Source organism: Dendronephthya gigantea, unplaced genomic scaffold, assembly GCF_004324835.1.
Source record: "Dendronephthya gigantea isolate DGI-Jeju-01 unplaced genomic scaffold, DenGig_1.0 000075F, whole genome shotgun sequence".
Taxonomy (NCBI): domain Eukaryota; kingdom Metazoa; phylum Cnidaria; class Anthozoa; order Malacalcyonacea; family Nephtheidae; genus Dendronephthya; species Dendronephthya gigantea.
This window is the reverse complement of record NW_021163085.1, coordinates 1,026,559-1,039,321: the sequence shown is the minus strand read 5'-3', so window position 1 is coordinate 1,039,321 and position 12,763 is coordinate 1,026,559. Positions and strand designations below refer to the sequence as shown.

Below are 12,763 nucleotides of genomic sequence, written 5' to 3'. Positions count from 1 at the left end.
CGTGAATAAAAACCTCGACTTTGTCTCGGTTTTTAGTTGTTAATTAGTTAATTAGTGGAATAGTTGTTAATTAGTGCTAGAAGTTCCTTGCATGTATTTTTATTCATTTATAGGTAGCACAGGATTACGGAGGTCCACATAAAGAATTCTTCCGTCTCATGTTATTAGCGATCAAAGAAAAGTACTTTGATAAAGGCTTGCATAATCTTTTAGCAGATGAATATATCTGTGTTGGGACAATAATGGGTAAGCTCACTCATAGCCCTAGTGTGTTGGTGCTCTTTGACTTGTTTTCACTCTCTCATAACCCATTTATCGGATTTATTGGACGTGGAGTACAGGCTTCGTCAGCTAGATTAAAAAATTCATGTGTGTTTCTGGTTTGGCATGCGAAAAGTCAGACTCTAAACTTTTTTTTGAATATATTTATCAGGTTCAGAATCGATTCTAATGAAGAAAGTTATTTAATTTTTTTGGTTAGTTAGGAGAAATGCCAACAACTGTTTAGACTATTTTGTTCCAAAATACATATTAACTGCAACTGAAAAGCTTGAAATCTATGTTTATACTTTTATTATGAATTATCATTCATACTCTTTTAGGTCTCAGTATACTACAAAATGGCAAACTGCCTCAGTTTTTAACAGATGACTTATTAACTGAAATGTTTGAGTCAGATGTGAAGGCTAATGCTGTACAACATTTGATTAAGGGACTGGAAAAACTTGGCATATTCCAGGTAGAATACTGTAAATAATCTTTTATTACATTTTTAATAGAAGTGACTAGAAGAAAATAAATCACCACCGCTGGAAAGATCTTACTTAAATTAGTGCAGACGCAAAGTTTGGCTGAATTTTTATATTAATATTTTGTATACTTTTGTATTACGTGCGGAAATGTGTAACTAAACTAGTTACAAACTTCCAGCCATAATACAAAAGTATACAAAAATCGTCAACTTCGCATGGCTGTATTTTCCGTCATTTACAACAACTCCCAGCCAAACTTGGCAGTTTTACTAATTTTAGTAAGCTCTTTCAGAAAATATCCTTTTTATCGCAGAGGTAAGAAATTAGTCTAAAGCGCAAGTCATCCATTTGCAAATGGTCTTGCAATGTTTATACACTAAATGGCTTCCTATTGGCTGTCAATTCGGGGCCAAAAATTAGCACTCGCGGGTTTTAGTAATAATCATGCGAGCATATTTCTTTGTATAACATATCGTCATCTCTTGCAATGCAATGCTAAAATGTTTTTCTTAACATTGTGAGACAAGTTACATCAGTACTGACTACTGGTGGAAACTTCAACATTTATTACCATTATGATTTTTAGCTATGTCAGCAAATTCCATCATTACGAGAGATTTTTTAAGCCAAATCCATTGGCCATTTTTACGTTACGAAAGATCCATACATTACTGGTGCCACAATTTAGTCCAAATGGATCAAATAAGAGAAGATATGAAGCTTCTAATGTATTCAGTCTTGTGCAAATATATGCGAGAGGTTGCTGGTAAGTTTTGGTAGATTACCAGTGCTATAATTGTTTGATTACGATTTAATTTCTATTGCAAAATAGATGTTGAAAAATAAATTAAAACCATTTAAACAGCGTAGCAGAAGGAAAAGAAGGTCATAAGATTAACATCACCCCCATTTACAGTAAATCCAAAGTTAATCCCTTTGCCTTTAGCAAGTTAAGATCCCAAGCTTTAAACGATGACACTTGCCTGGCTAACATGCCTGGCTAACATGACCCGCTCCCTGGTAATTTACAGCAATCACCTTAAATATTAAATATAAAATGATAAAAAAATTATAAATAAAAAATTCCAGGGCCTGCTACAATTGGACAACCAATACAAGGTTTGTCACTTGTCAGATAATGGTGTACTTTTTTGTTTACATATATAGCCGGGAGAAGAGGTGACGTAACGTTAGGTTGGATTCTCCAGTTTGCAACATCATGTGATGAAGAGCCCTTGCTAGGATTCAAAATAGCTCCATCAATTCGCTTTGCAGAAGTGATGACATCGTTCTTGCCCACAGCTAACACTTGCATCAATTGTATGACATTACCATATGCTTCCCACACATCTAAGCAATTACCAGCTGAAGATGTTTTATTTGGCCTTTATGATGAGGCATTTTTTAGCAAGCACTTTGGCAATGTTTAGACTTTGGAAAGACATTTTTTGGTGATAAAATTTTATTGCATTAAGTAACACTGTGTTTAGAACAATAAGAACATAATGTAACCCAGTTAAAGCTTATACTTTACATTAAGTTGATAGATCTATGTTCCAAATAGATGTGAACATCATTGCATTAAGACAGACCATTAGAAAAGTGATGAGGGGTAGGGCAAAAGCAAAAGATGACCCACAGGAAATACAAGAAAACGTAGGCATATTAGTGTGAAAAAACTATGGAATAGAGAAATCATTTGTCTAATGGTCTATTCCTTGATGTACATTTATATCAGTTGCAGTTAATACAACTTAGTTATTTCTCACATTGACAACAGTGTATTTCTGTTTTTTGGTAATAAAGATTGTTGTTATCAGGGACTTGGGTGTGCCTTTCAATGATTTGTAGTGATGAAACATATTGCTCCATTCTAAAATTGTTTGAATTTAACTCTAGAGAATTGAGTTCAGTTATACAATTCTCACTTAGCATTAGAAGTGGAGGAGAAAAATTGGCCTGACACCGTATTCTGTATTATTCTCATCATCATCAACATGACCATCCACACCATATTCCTGCAAATCATCTGATGACAGATCCACTCCAATTGGATTCTGTGCTTGTCCAGCAATCCATAGTCTCAGTGGGCTGGTCCTGGTTGTCCGCATTCTGTGTTTAGCCCAAGCTTGTCGCCACAGGTTTAGTTTATTATTAATATCTTGCATGTAAGTATGGTGCAGAGCAGCAATATGTTGATCATTTAGTGGGTCCAGCAGAGATTGATCTTGAAGAAAATAAAACAAATTGTAATAGTAGCTGAGAACACCTTGGAACACGTCACGTGGTGTGTGCTGCGGCCGGTTATTATGCTTCCATGATCACTTCCTCTTTTCTCAATCATGTAGTCTGTGATACGAACGTTCTCTAAGCCTTTGTCAGTCCTTACCCTACTTGGCAATCCATACTCAGTGATGGCATCCAAAAAACATGAAAGCAGGGTCTCAGCTTTGTTGTTGTTTGTACAAACCAACATAACTGGTAATCGACTGAACCCGTCTATTCCTCCAACTATAATAAAATTCCACCTTACAAGTTTATGGTTTGTATCAACGTGCCATAGATGGTTGGGCCCTTTAACATTGTATATACGGCGATGAAGCCTTCCCTTCTTTCTGCTTGCTACACCTTGGCCGTCCACTCGATGTATGGAATCACAAAGTCGATTTCTTTGAACCTTTATCCCTTTTCCTTGAAGCAACTGTTTCAACATACTTTCACCACAAAATGGAAATTCCATGGCAATTTCGCTGACATGAACATCCAGCTCCTCATCTGGAATATCAGAAAAGTTAAGTTTGCTGAGACCATAACTCCTCATTCGACGGTAGATAGTACTTTCTGACAAGGATAGCATTGTTGCAATCTCGCTGATAAGAAAATCTTCTTCAAGCAAACTCTCCAATACCTCCTTTGGTATTTCGAACATTGCATGACCACTTCCATTACTCCTTCTTGTTGGCTTCGCTGTCCCATACTTCGTGCACTCCATTCTCAGGGACATGATTTCACTGTGGTTATGCAAGCCCAATTGATAAAAATCGTACTGTCGAGAATTGCCTCCGTTAAAGTAATCTTCGACAAAATCACAAAGTTTTATAATATATTTTGTAGTTAATCACGTTAAGTATTCCAACTGGTTATTACAACTTCTCACGAATTCTCTAGTCACAACATTAGATAGCACACGGGCTATTAGATCTCTCTCCTCACTCTCCTCACTCCCTGAACGTCACAGTCCAACTGCTCAGTCTCTCTCTCGTGACCACCTATATCTTCATCTCATCAATCATTATACTATACTTCATGCGATACCTAATTAAATAATAAAGATCTATATGAATATTATGTGTCAATTCCCGACACACTCCCCCATATAGCTCAAATGAGGTATATGTCCATGAAGGGAATGACTTCGTTTTTTTTTTCTTTCTTGAAGTTCATTGTTCACTTCCTATAACAAAGACATATAATTTTAACTAAATTTAACTAAACGAAATTATGTGTTCATTGGCAGTCTTCTTCCACTTCTGCGTCTCGCTTCAACCGCATCTTCGCTGCTACTGCTGCGTCTCGGGTGGGGCGAGGGGTAAAGATTGGTGCTTCGGGGTTAGGGCTCCACTTCTTTCTGTCGCAGGACAACTCCAACGGGTAGATATGCTGGACTGCTCGCTCGAGGTCGCCGTTCGGAGTCCGTACTCTAACTCCCCGTACTACGTTATCCTTTCCCTCAATCACGCCGCACACGACTCAGAGTTTCCACACGTTACGTCTTTTGTCTTTGTCTTTAATCATGACAACTTCGCCGATCTTTGGGTAGGATTTCTGTCCACTGACTCGTTGTTTGTGCCGTTCGCGCAGACTGCGGACGTATTCTTTCGTCCAACGATTCCACATCGCTTCTTTACACCTTCGTAAAAACCTGGCTCTTTTGCGCAATTCACTATCTCTCAGATGGTGGGCGTCGACTTCTGGTAGGACATTGGGGTTAATGCTCAGCATTGAGCATGGGGTTATTACTGGTAATTGAATGTCGTCCTCGAGGTAGGTCAACGGCCGATTGTTGAGAGCAATCTCGACGTCCAAGACCACTTCTTCTAACTCCTCCAATGTCAGTATTCCATTGCCGATCGTTTTGTAGAACGCTTGTTTGAACAGGCCAATAAGACGCTCGAATTGGCCTCCCCACCACGGTGCACGACTGAGATTGAACCTCCGTTCGATTGCGTTATCAGCCAGGAATGCATGAAATTTCTCATCCTTTCGTGATTGCTTCAACCACTTGTCAGCGGCCTTAAAGGTTTTGGCGTTGTCAGAGTATATGATCTTTGGCCGACCACGTCTCGCGATCAATCTTTTCAAGCTCGGTATGAATTCTGCTACTTCCATTGAACGCAGGATCTCGAGATGTACTGCTCGCGTTAAACTGCACCCATATAGCACAAGGTACGCCTTTCTCTCCGCCTTTGCTTTTGTACGGTATCGTATTGGTCCCGCGAAATCCACCCCAACTACTTGAAACGGTGTTGACCCTTGCGTCCTTGTTGTTGGCAACTTACCAGGTGGTGGCTTCTCATACGCTCGAGCTCGAAATCTTACGCACCCGTGGCAAGCCTTTCGCACTTGTTTCACCAACCGTCTCAACTTTGGTATCCAAAACCGTTCACGTACTTTCGCCATGGTCATAGCGACCCCACCATGGAGTGTTGCCAAATGCGCTCGTTCGATTACCTTTTTCGTGAAGGTGGAATTACGGGGTAGGTACATGGGGTAATCTCCGTCAATCCGACCGCGACATTCGAGAATTCCGCTTTCATTAAGCTGTATGTTCAATTGTAGCCGTATATCCTTGAACTCTGGACCCTCCTTGACTTCACTTTGCGCTCTTCTTATCCACCACAACTCGCTATCTTCGATCTCTTCTGACACTAGCGGTCCCATTTTCCGGTTTTTACGGGTCACCATACAATTCTTCACGAACCGATTGATCCAGGCGCAAATTCTAAGCACTTTCCGCAGGGAAAACTTGATGAGCAGTCCTTCAAGGCTATCAGGGCTTATTGGTCGTCTCACCGTCGTCAAGGCTTGTGGATTCTTCGTCGGTTTTATCTCGTATTTCACCTCTCGTGTAGCTTCGAGCACTTGTTTTGGCGGCCATTTGGTAGGATCTTTTAACCATTGGGGCCCATTACTCCACAGTTCGTTTCCAACGACACTTCCACCACAACTACCCACGTCTGCGGGATTCTGTTTCGTCGGTACATGATGCCATTCCACTCGTGTATGTGCTTGAATCTTGGCCACTCGGTTTGCAACGAACTGGCGATATTCGCCTTGACCGTTAATCCAGTAGAGCGCTACTGTGGAATCTAACCAACAATGGACAGACGATACGGCTCGCTGATCTATTGCACTTTCTACGTTCGACACCAAATTAACTGCCATATGTCCAGCGACGAGCTCTAGACGAGGGATGGAGAGATCACGCTTCGCCACTCGTGACTTGGCGCACACCAAGCCTTGTGTTGTTCCATGTTCCTGCTCCACAACCGCGTAGACCACGGCCGACACTCCGACCTTACTCGCGTCGCCAAAGGCATGTAGTGTGATGGCTGACACTGGCTCTTGATGCGGAGCTAAGGAACGCGGAACTTCGTAGCTTCGAGGCAGTCCTTTGCACCACTCCTCCCAGCGTTGTTTCGTTGTCTCAGGCAGTTCACCGTCCCAGGGAAGACGAGCCTCGCACATCTCTCGAAAAAGGTTCTTTCCCTGCAACGTCATTGGCGATACCAATCCGAGTGGGTCGTATACTCTCGCAAGTTGGGATAACGCACTTCTTTTGGTCGTCCCATGTTCCCCACAACTGAGCGTAACACCTACTTGGTCTGTCGACTTGTCCCATGGGAGGCCCAGAAGAACACTCAACACACCGTTTAGTAGGAAGGGAGAACTCGTTAGCTCAAACAACGCTCTCGTGAACCGGTATACAATTGTGTCATCACTTCCAGGCGGTTTCCAATGAAACCTGAGTGCATCACGCTCGGATTCTTTAATCCTAACCTGTAGGAACGCTTTTTGGAGATCACCCGTGACCAGGATTGGAAGGAATCGAGATCGAACAAGAATCGACCAGAGAAGATTTTGCAAACAGGGACCTGGGTTCAGGCAATCATTCAGAGACGGCGACGTCTTGGATTCCCTCGCTGACGCGTCATACACAATCCGAAGCTTAGTCGTTTCTGCAGAGTTCTTGACGACCGCTTTGTGGGGGATGTAGAATTCCCTGTCACTCGCTACTGATGGAGCTAACTCGACCACTCCGTCCTCCAACTGCTGCTTTATGACGTCGTTGTAATCGTCGTACCGACCACTGGATTTTAGTCGCTTTACCAAATTCTCCAATCGTTGTCGACTCCCCATTTCATTGGCAGGCAGCGGGGGTGATTTGGTTTCCACGGGAGCCCCGTTTCATACCATCCCTCAGAACTTCGCTCGAGCTGTTCCTGGAATTCCTGGTACACAGGAAGCTGATCGTTTTCTGCACTGTCTGCGATACCAAGTACGTCCAGATGGCATAGCTTGTCGAAGTCTACTTGTGAGGTCTGCGTCATGAGCATCTTCGTTTTCTCAAACTCGGTCCCAGGACTTAGAATCATCCATCCAAGCTTAGTTCTCTCTGCCACTGGATCTCCTTCTCTCCCGATGAGAGGCTTCGTAGCTGTCTTTATTCGGGCATAGTCGCCGCTTCCGAGGATGACGTGGATGGGTAATTGGGTTTTCGTGGAGTGATCATCCATATGTACCTCGCTAAGGTGTTGGTAACGCCTTATCAACTTTTCGTACTCGGGGTTTTCGATGAACAGAAGCTTTACTTTACAGAAACTTTACGAAATCCCAGGATTCCCACTCAGGGTCATCACGCACCAAATCCCCTCGAATTCGCGATATCTTATTTAGAGTCATTGGTACGTACCCCTTTATATCGCTAAGTTTCCCCATAGTCTCAAGTGCTTGAACAGAGTGTGTAAGTCTATCACAAAAGTTAGCAATCTTACGAGGGTTGGTTCCCGAAATATTTGGTAAATCCAAAACCTCATTCACGTAACATTTCTCGATTTCCGACTCCCTGCCGAATTTCTCTTTCAAAATAGCTTTTGCTCTATTATAACCCTCAAGCCCAAAGGGAAGAGACTCGACACTACGCTTTACCTTCGGTTCTAGCAGCTCTAGCAGATACGTGAATTTCGTCATTGGTGCTAGTGAACTTTTGTCAACCGCCTCAGAAAATTGTCCCCAAAATTTCGGCCAGTCAGTAAAGGAGCCGCCAAACTTGGAGATGACGAGTTTGGGTAATTTTGCCGCCCCAGTCGAAACTACTTTGGGTTCTTTACCTTCCTTTTGAGGTTTGGGGGCCGAAGACAATTCAGCTTGCATTTTCATTCGCGCTTCATGCAACAACTGTTCCTGTTTTAACTCTTCCGCATGCGTTAGATCTCTTTTGGCCTTTTCGGCTTCAGAAAGGAATTGTTCTAGATTTTGGATGGCCGTGTCTACAGCGTCAAATTTCAGATCTAACTCATCGTTCCATTCCTTAATTTTTTCGAGATCTTCCTTTTGTTCGATTTTTAACGCTTCCGCGGAGCGTCTGCACTCATTAGCCTCGTTGGCCGTTGCTTGCAACGCGTCGAGGTGTCGCTTAATTGCTACTCGCTTACCTGCTCTCAGCAGTGTCTTCGACTTCTCTGTTGCGATTTTTAACTGCGTCAACTTGTTCACGAGATTGGTTTGTTCTTTTCCGTCCATGTTAACTCCAAAGTTCAAGCGTTCATATGTTTGCTCAAAAGTTCAATGTATCCCGTCGGAGGTGCCACTATGTCGAGAATTGCTTCCGTTAAAGTAATCTTCGACAAAATCACAAAGTTTTATAATATATTTTGTAGTTAATCACGTTAAGTATTCCAACTGGTTATTACAACTTCTCACGAATTCTCTAGTCACAACATTAGATAGCACACGGGCTATTAGATCTCTCTCACTCACTCCCTGAACGTCACAGTCCAACTGCTCAGTCTCTCTCTCGTGACCACCTATATCTTCATCTCATCAATCATTATACTATACTTCATGCGATACCTAATTAAATAATAAAGATCTATATGAATATTATGTGTCAATTCCCGACAGTACAATGAAAGTTCGCAGAGGATGTCTGGAGTAATACGATGGTCTATAAAATGTTAAATGAGTGTGGAAAATCCAAGCTTTTGCAAAATTTTGCTCATGTTAGAAATTTTCATGGAAGAAATGTCAGAAATAGACGCCATTTTATTCAACTGTTTTTCTGAGCCCACTGTCTATGCTGCGGTACGTCGTGTTATTTATGATATTCTAACCACACATAACGAAGTTACCGCATAACGAAGTTACCACATAACGAAGTAAGCACATAACGAAGTTACCGCATAACGAAGTTACCGCATAACGAAGTAAGCACATAACGAAGTAAGCACATAACGAAGTAAGCACATAACGAAGTAAGCACATAACGAAGTAAGCACATAACGAAGTAAGCACATAACGAAGTAAGGACATAACGAAGTTACCACATAACAAAGTTACCACATAACGAAGTTACCGCATAACTTTACCGCATAACGAAGTAAGCACATAACGAAGTAAGCACATAACAAATGAAGCACCGCATATAATGAATAAAGCACCACATATAATTAATAAAGCACCGCATATAATGAATAAAGCACCGCATATAATAACGGATGGACGGGCATATAACAACGGATGGACCGCATATAATAACCGACAGACTGCATATAACTACGGGTGGACCGCATCTAATTACAGATGGACAGCATGTAATGAATAAAGTACCACATGTAATAAAGAATGGACCGCATATAAGGCAAAATGCACCCCAAATAACAACAAATTAACAAGATGTAATGACAAATGACCACTTAAGACAGTCCTGGCATTCCATAAAATACCCTGAATTTCCAAATCTTTCTTTCCACATTAAATATACTCTATGAAATCTTTCATTAATGCAAAAATGATCAAGTATGTAAAAGAATTAATTTAAATTTTATCACAAAAAAAATTAACTCCACCGTAAACGGAAAATAACGAAAATATGTATGTAAAGCCAAACGGGAGAAGACAATAATATTTTTTTTTCAACTTCAAACATTGATCATTCTCATACTCAAACAATTTTACAACTTTATTAAAATCACGCAATCCCATTCTAAAACCTTTAAAACGAGAATCAATATCTTTTTTAATTCGACGTTCTTCAACAGCCGTTAAAAGCTCAATTCGGAAATCACGATCTGGAATTTCACAAAACGAAATAAGCTCTTCATCCTCGCGTAAAAATGGAAAGGGAATCCCACTTCGAGGAAAAAAAGCAGAATCTAAATTACCATAATATATATTAGGTGCTTTCACAGGGTAATAACCGGAAGAAGAGTAATAAAAACTGTAAATGTCATATGACTTTTCTGCTCCTCTAAATAATTCCGAACGTCTATAAAGAATAGACGTTTCCCGCCGCCATCTGGAATAACTTTCAGCAATATGTTCCCGCATTTTATTGACACCATATTCATGCATCAACATAATTCTTCGAGAACACACCATATCATTCATCACGCTAAAAAAATCAATTTAACTCAGTCAAATAGAATATCCCATTATACGCATCGTTTCAACATAATTCTTCAAGAACACACCATATCATTCATCACGCTGAAAAAGATCAATTTAACTCAACCAAATAGAATAATCCAATTATGCATCGTTTCAACATAATTCTTCCAGAACACACCATATCATTCATCACGCTAAAAAAATTATCTAATTAACTAGAACAAAAAACATTATCTAATTCTGCATCGTTAAAAAATTGAAAAACTCAAATATTCTACCACAAAATATTTCGTAACTTCGATTTTTTTATGAAAAGGGGCGGGACTTATCATTTCATAAGAAAAAAATCCAAAATTTTTCTTCATTCGCAACATGGCACATTCTACTGCACAACCAACAATTGGGAACATTGACCCATTGAAATTATGGAACGAATTTATGGCATACACGAAAAGTAAAATGCAAGAATCCCAAGACATTCGCCTACCATCAACTCAACCTCCGCAAGAACAAACACACGAAATTCGAGATCAGCAACAATTCAACGATTTATCCTTCTTAAACTCACCAATTTCGCTTCCTTCCTCGTCCCCTCTCCTTTCAAACCACACACTTTTATCACCGCGAACAATACCAAACCTACTTACCTCAAGTTCACCAGCTCGAAATCCACCCCCAAATCAAGTGATCGCGATGGATCCAACACCAACGGAGAGATCAACTATGGCGCAATTCACTCCGATTCAATCCGATCTTCTCTCACGAGCATTTCATGGCGAGGGAAGCGGCAAAAACATCATCGCCATGAAACAAACTATTGAAAAACATTCGGATGAGATTAGTAGCGAAAACGATATTGAAAGTCTGTTTGCGGAAATTAGTGATTCGGATGATGAAATCGAAGAAGAAGATGAAAACGAGAAAATGGAATCAAACAAGCTAAACGAAGAATTAAAAAAAAGAAAATCGGAATTCACAGAACACGAACTTCGTTTATGCTCAACCAAAGGGTATACAAAAAAAACAACCAAGTCTACTCGCAAAATAGAAATAATTACCCGATATTAGTGTACGATCAACGTTCTTTCTCAGCAATTGCAAATCTCTCCTGCGAACTTCGAGATCGCCTCAATGAAAAAAAAAAGATACTTAAAGCAATATACAATATTAATCAAGGTATAAATTATGTGAGACACCGAAATAAACTTAAAAAAATAGGTACGCTATATGTACATGTGGCTAACCAATAGATAAATATTAAGGGTAACCATGCGTTCCGCATACAGAACATCCTCGTATGCAAGGGATCTAATTTTGGAAGTTATATTTCGTATACAATGCCTACAATAATTACAATTACTAGATTTGACAACAATAGTTAACTGAAATGTAACAGCCAATAACATTAGGGTTGCGATAGGTTAGTAACGAGCACATTGGTAACACAAAGAATTTGTTTCCTAAAATGTTTAGGGTTTTCAGTTTCTTTTTAACTAAATTAATGTTTTTTTTAAAAATCATCTTCATGTCGAACAATCTATGCAGTCGTTCGTTACGATTTGTGCCATATTTCACAGCATCTGGTTTAAACGTCACTGACTGTTGAGGGGAAGCTTTTGTCCCGCATAGTGTTCAAGGAACCTTTCTATATAATTAATCATGTCGTGACAATTTACATTTTTTATCCGACAGTTATTTGATATATATTCTGTTAGTACTGTGGAACAATAATTTCCTCTTCACTTAATTGCATATCTTGATCAAATGAGATCTTCGTATTATCCAATATCATAACTTCTGTCCACATTTGTTCTGTGACTTATGTTATCTGCTGCCACCATATACGGTGAAGATCATATCGTCCAAAATTGCGTTACACCAGTCGTTCGAAGCAGACGCTGTGCATGGTCGTCGTTTTGAATATAATTTATTTAGTCTACAATAGAAGGAACAAAAAGGTTAACTGATTATACAAGCATAAATTTAAACAAATTTTACTATGGCTACGAAAATATAAGCATGCTATAGCTACTTGCAGTTTTTAAAATGCGAAAAGCAAAGATTCGTTATGAACACTCTATTGCAAACTAAATGGATATGCGGCAATACAAGTTAAGGTATTAACAAAAACACGAGGTTTATGTAAGACAAAATCAATGAATTCCGCGTTATATTAAAACAGATTTCTTCGGGTGTAATGCCATATTACTTGAATGGAAATATTCTTCCTGTAAGAGAGTTACAAGCCGATTTTCATGCATCATTTACATGATTTACCTCTATTCGTTTGTCGGACCACCAAATGGCATGTGAAGTTATCGTTCATAAGGAAGTTTGAAATG

At 40.0% G+C, this 12,763-nt stretch overlaps 2 protein-coding genes across 2 annotated transcripts; both read right to left on the bottom strand.

Annotated features, from left to right (window-relative positions):
• Positions 1-4,502: 4,502 nt before the first annotated feature.
• Positions 4,503-6,579, bottom strand: LOC114531865. The gene has a single exon (XM_028553469.1). The coding sequence runs from the start codon at positions 6,531-6,533 to the stop codon at positions 4,503-4,505; it is 2,031 nt and encodes a 676-aa protein (XP_028409270.1). The 5' UTR covers positions 6,534-6,579.
• Positions 6,580-7,625: 1,046 nt separating this feature from the next.
• LOC114531864 lies at positions 7,626-8,555 on the bottom strand. Its single transcript, XM_028553468.1, has one exon. The coding sequence runs from the start codon at positions 8,553-8,555 to the stop codon at positions 7,626-7,628; it is 930 nt and encodes a 309-aa protein (XP_028409269.1).
• Positions 8,556-12,763: the final 4,208 nt, after the last annotated feature.

Coding starts and splice junctions, on each gene's coding strand:
- LOC114531865 (XM_028553469.1), bottom strand. CDS start 6,533: ATGACGTTGCAGGGAAAGAACCTTTTTCGAGAGATGTGCGAGGCTCGT.
- LOC114531864 (XM_028553468.1), bottom strand. CDS start 8,555: ATGGACGGAAAAGAACAAACCAATCTCGTGAACAAGTTGACGCAGTTA.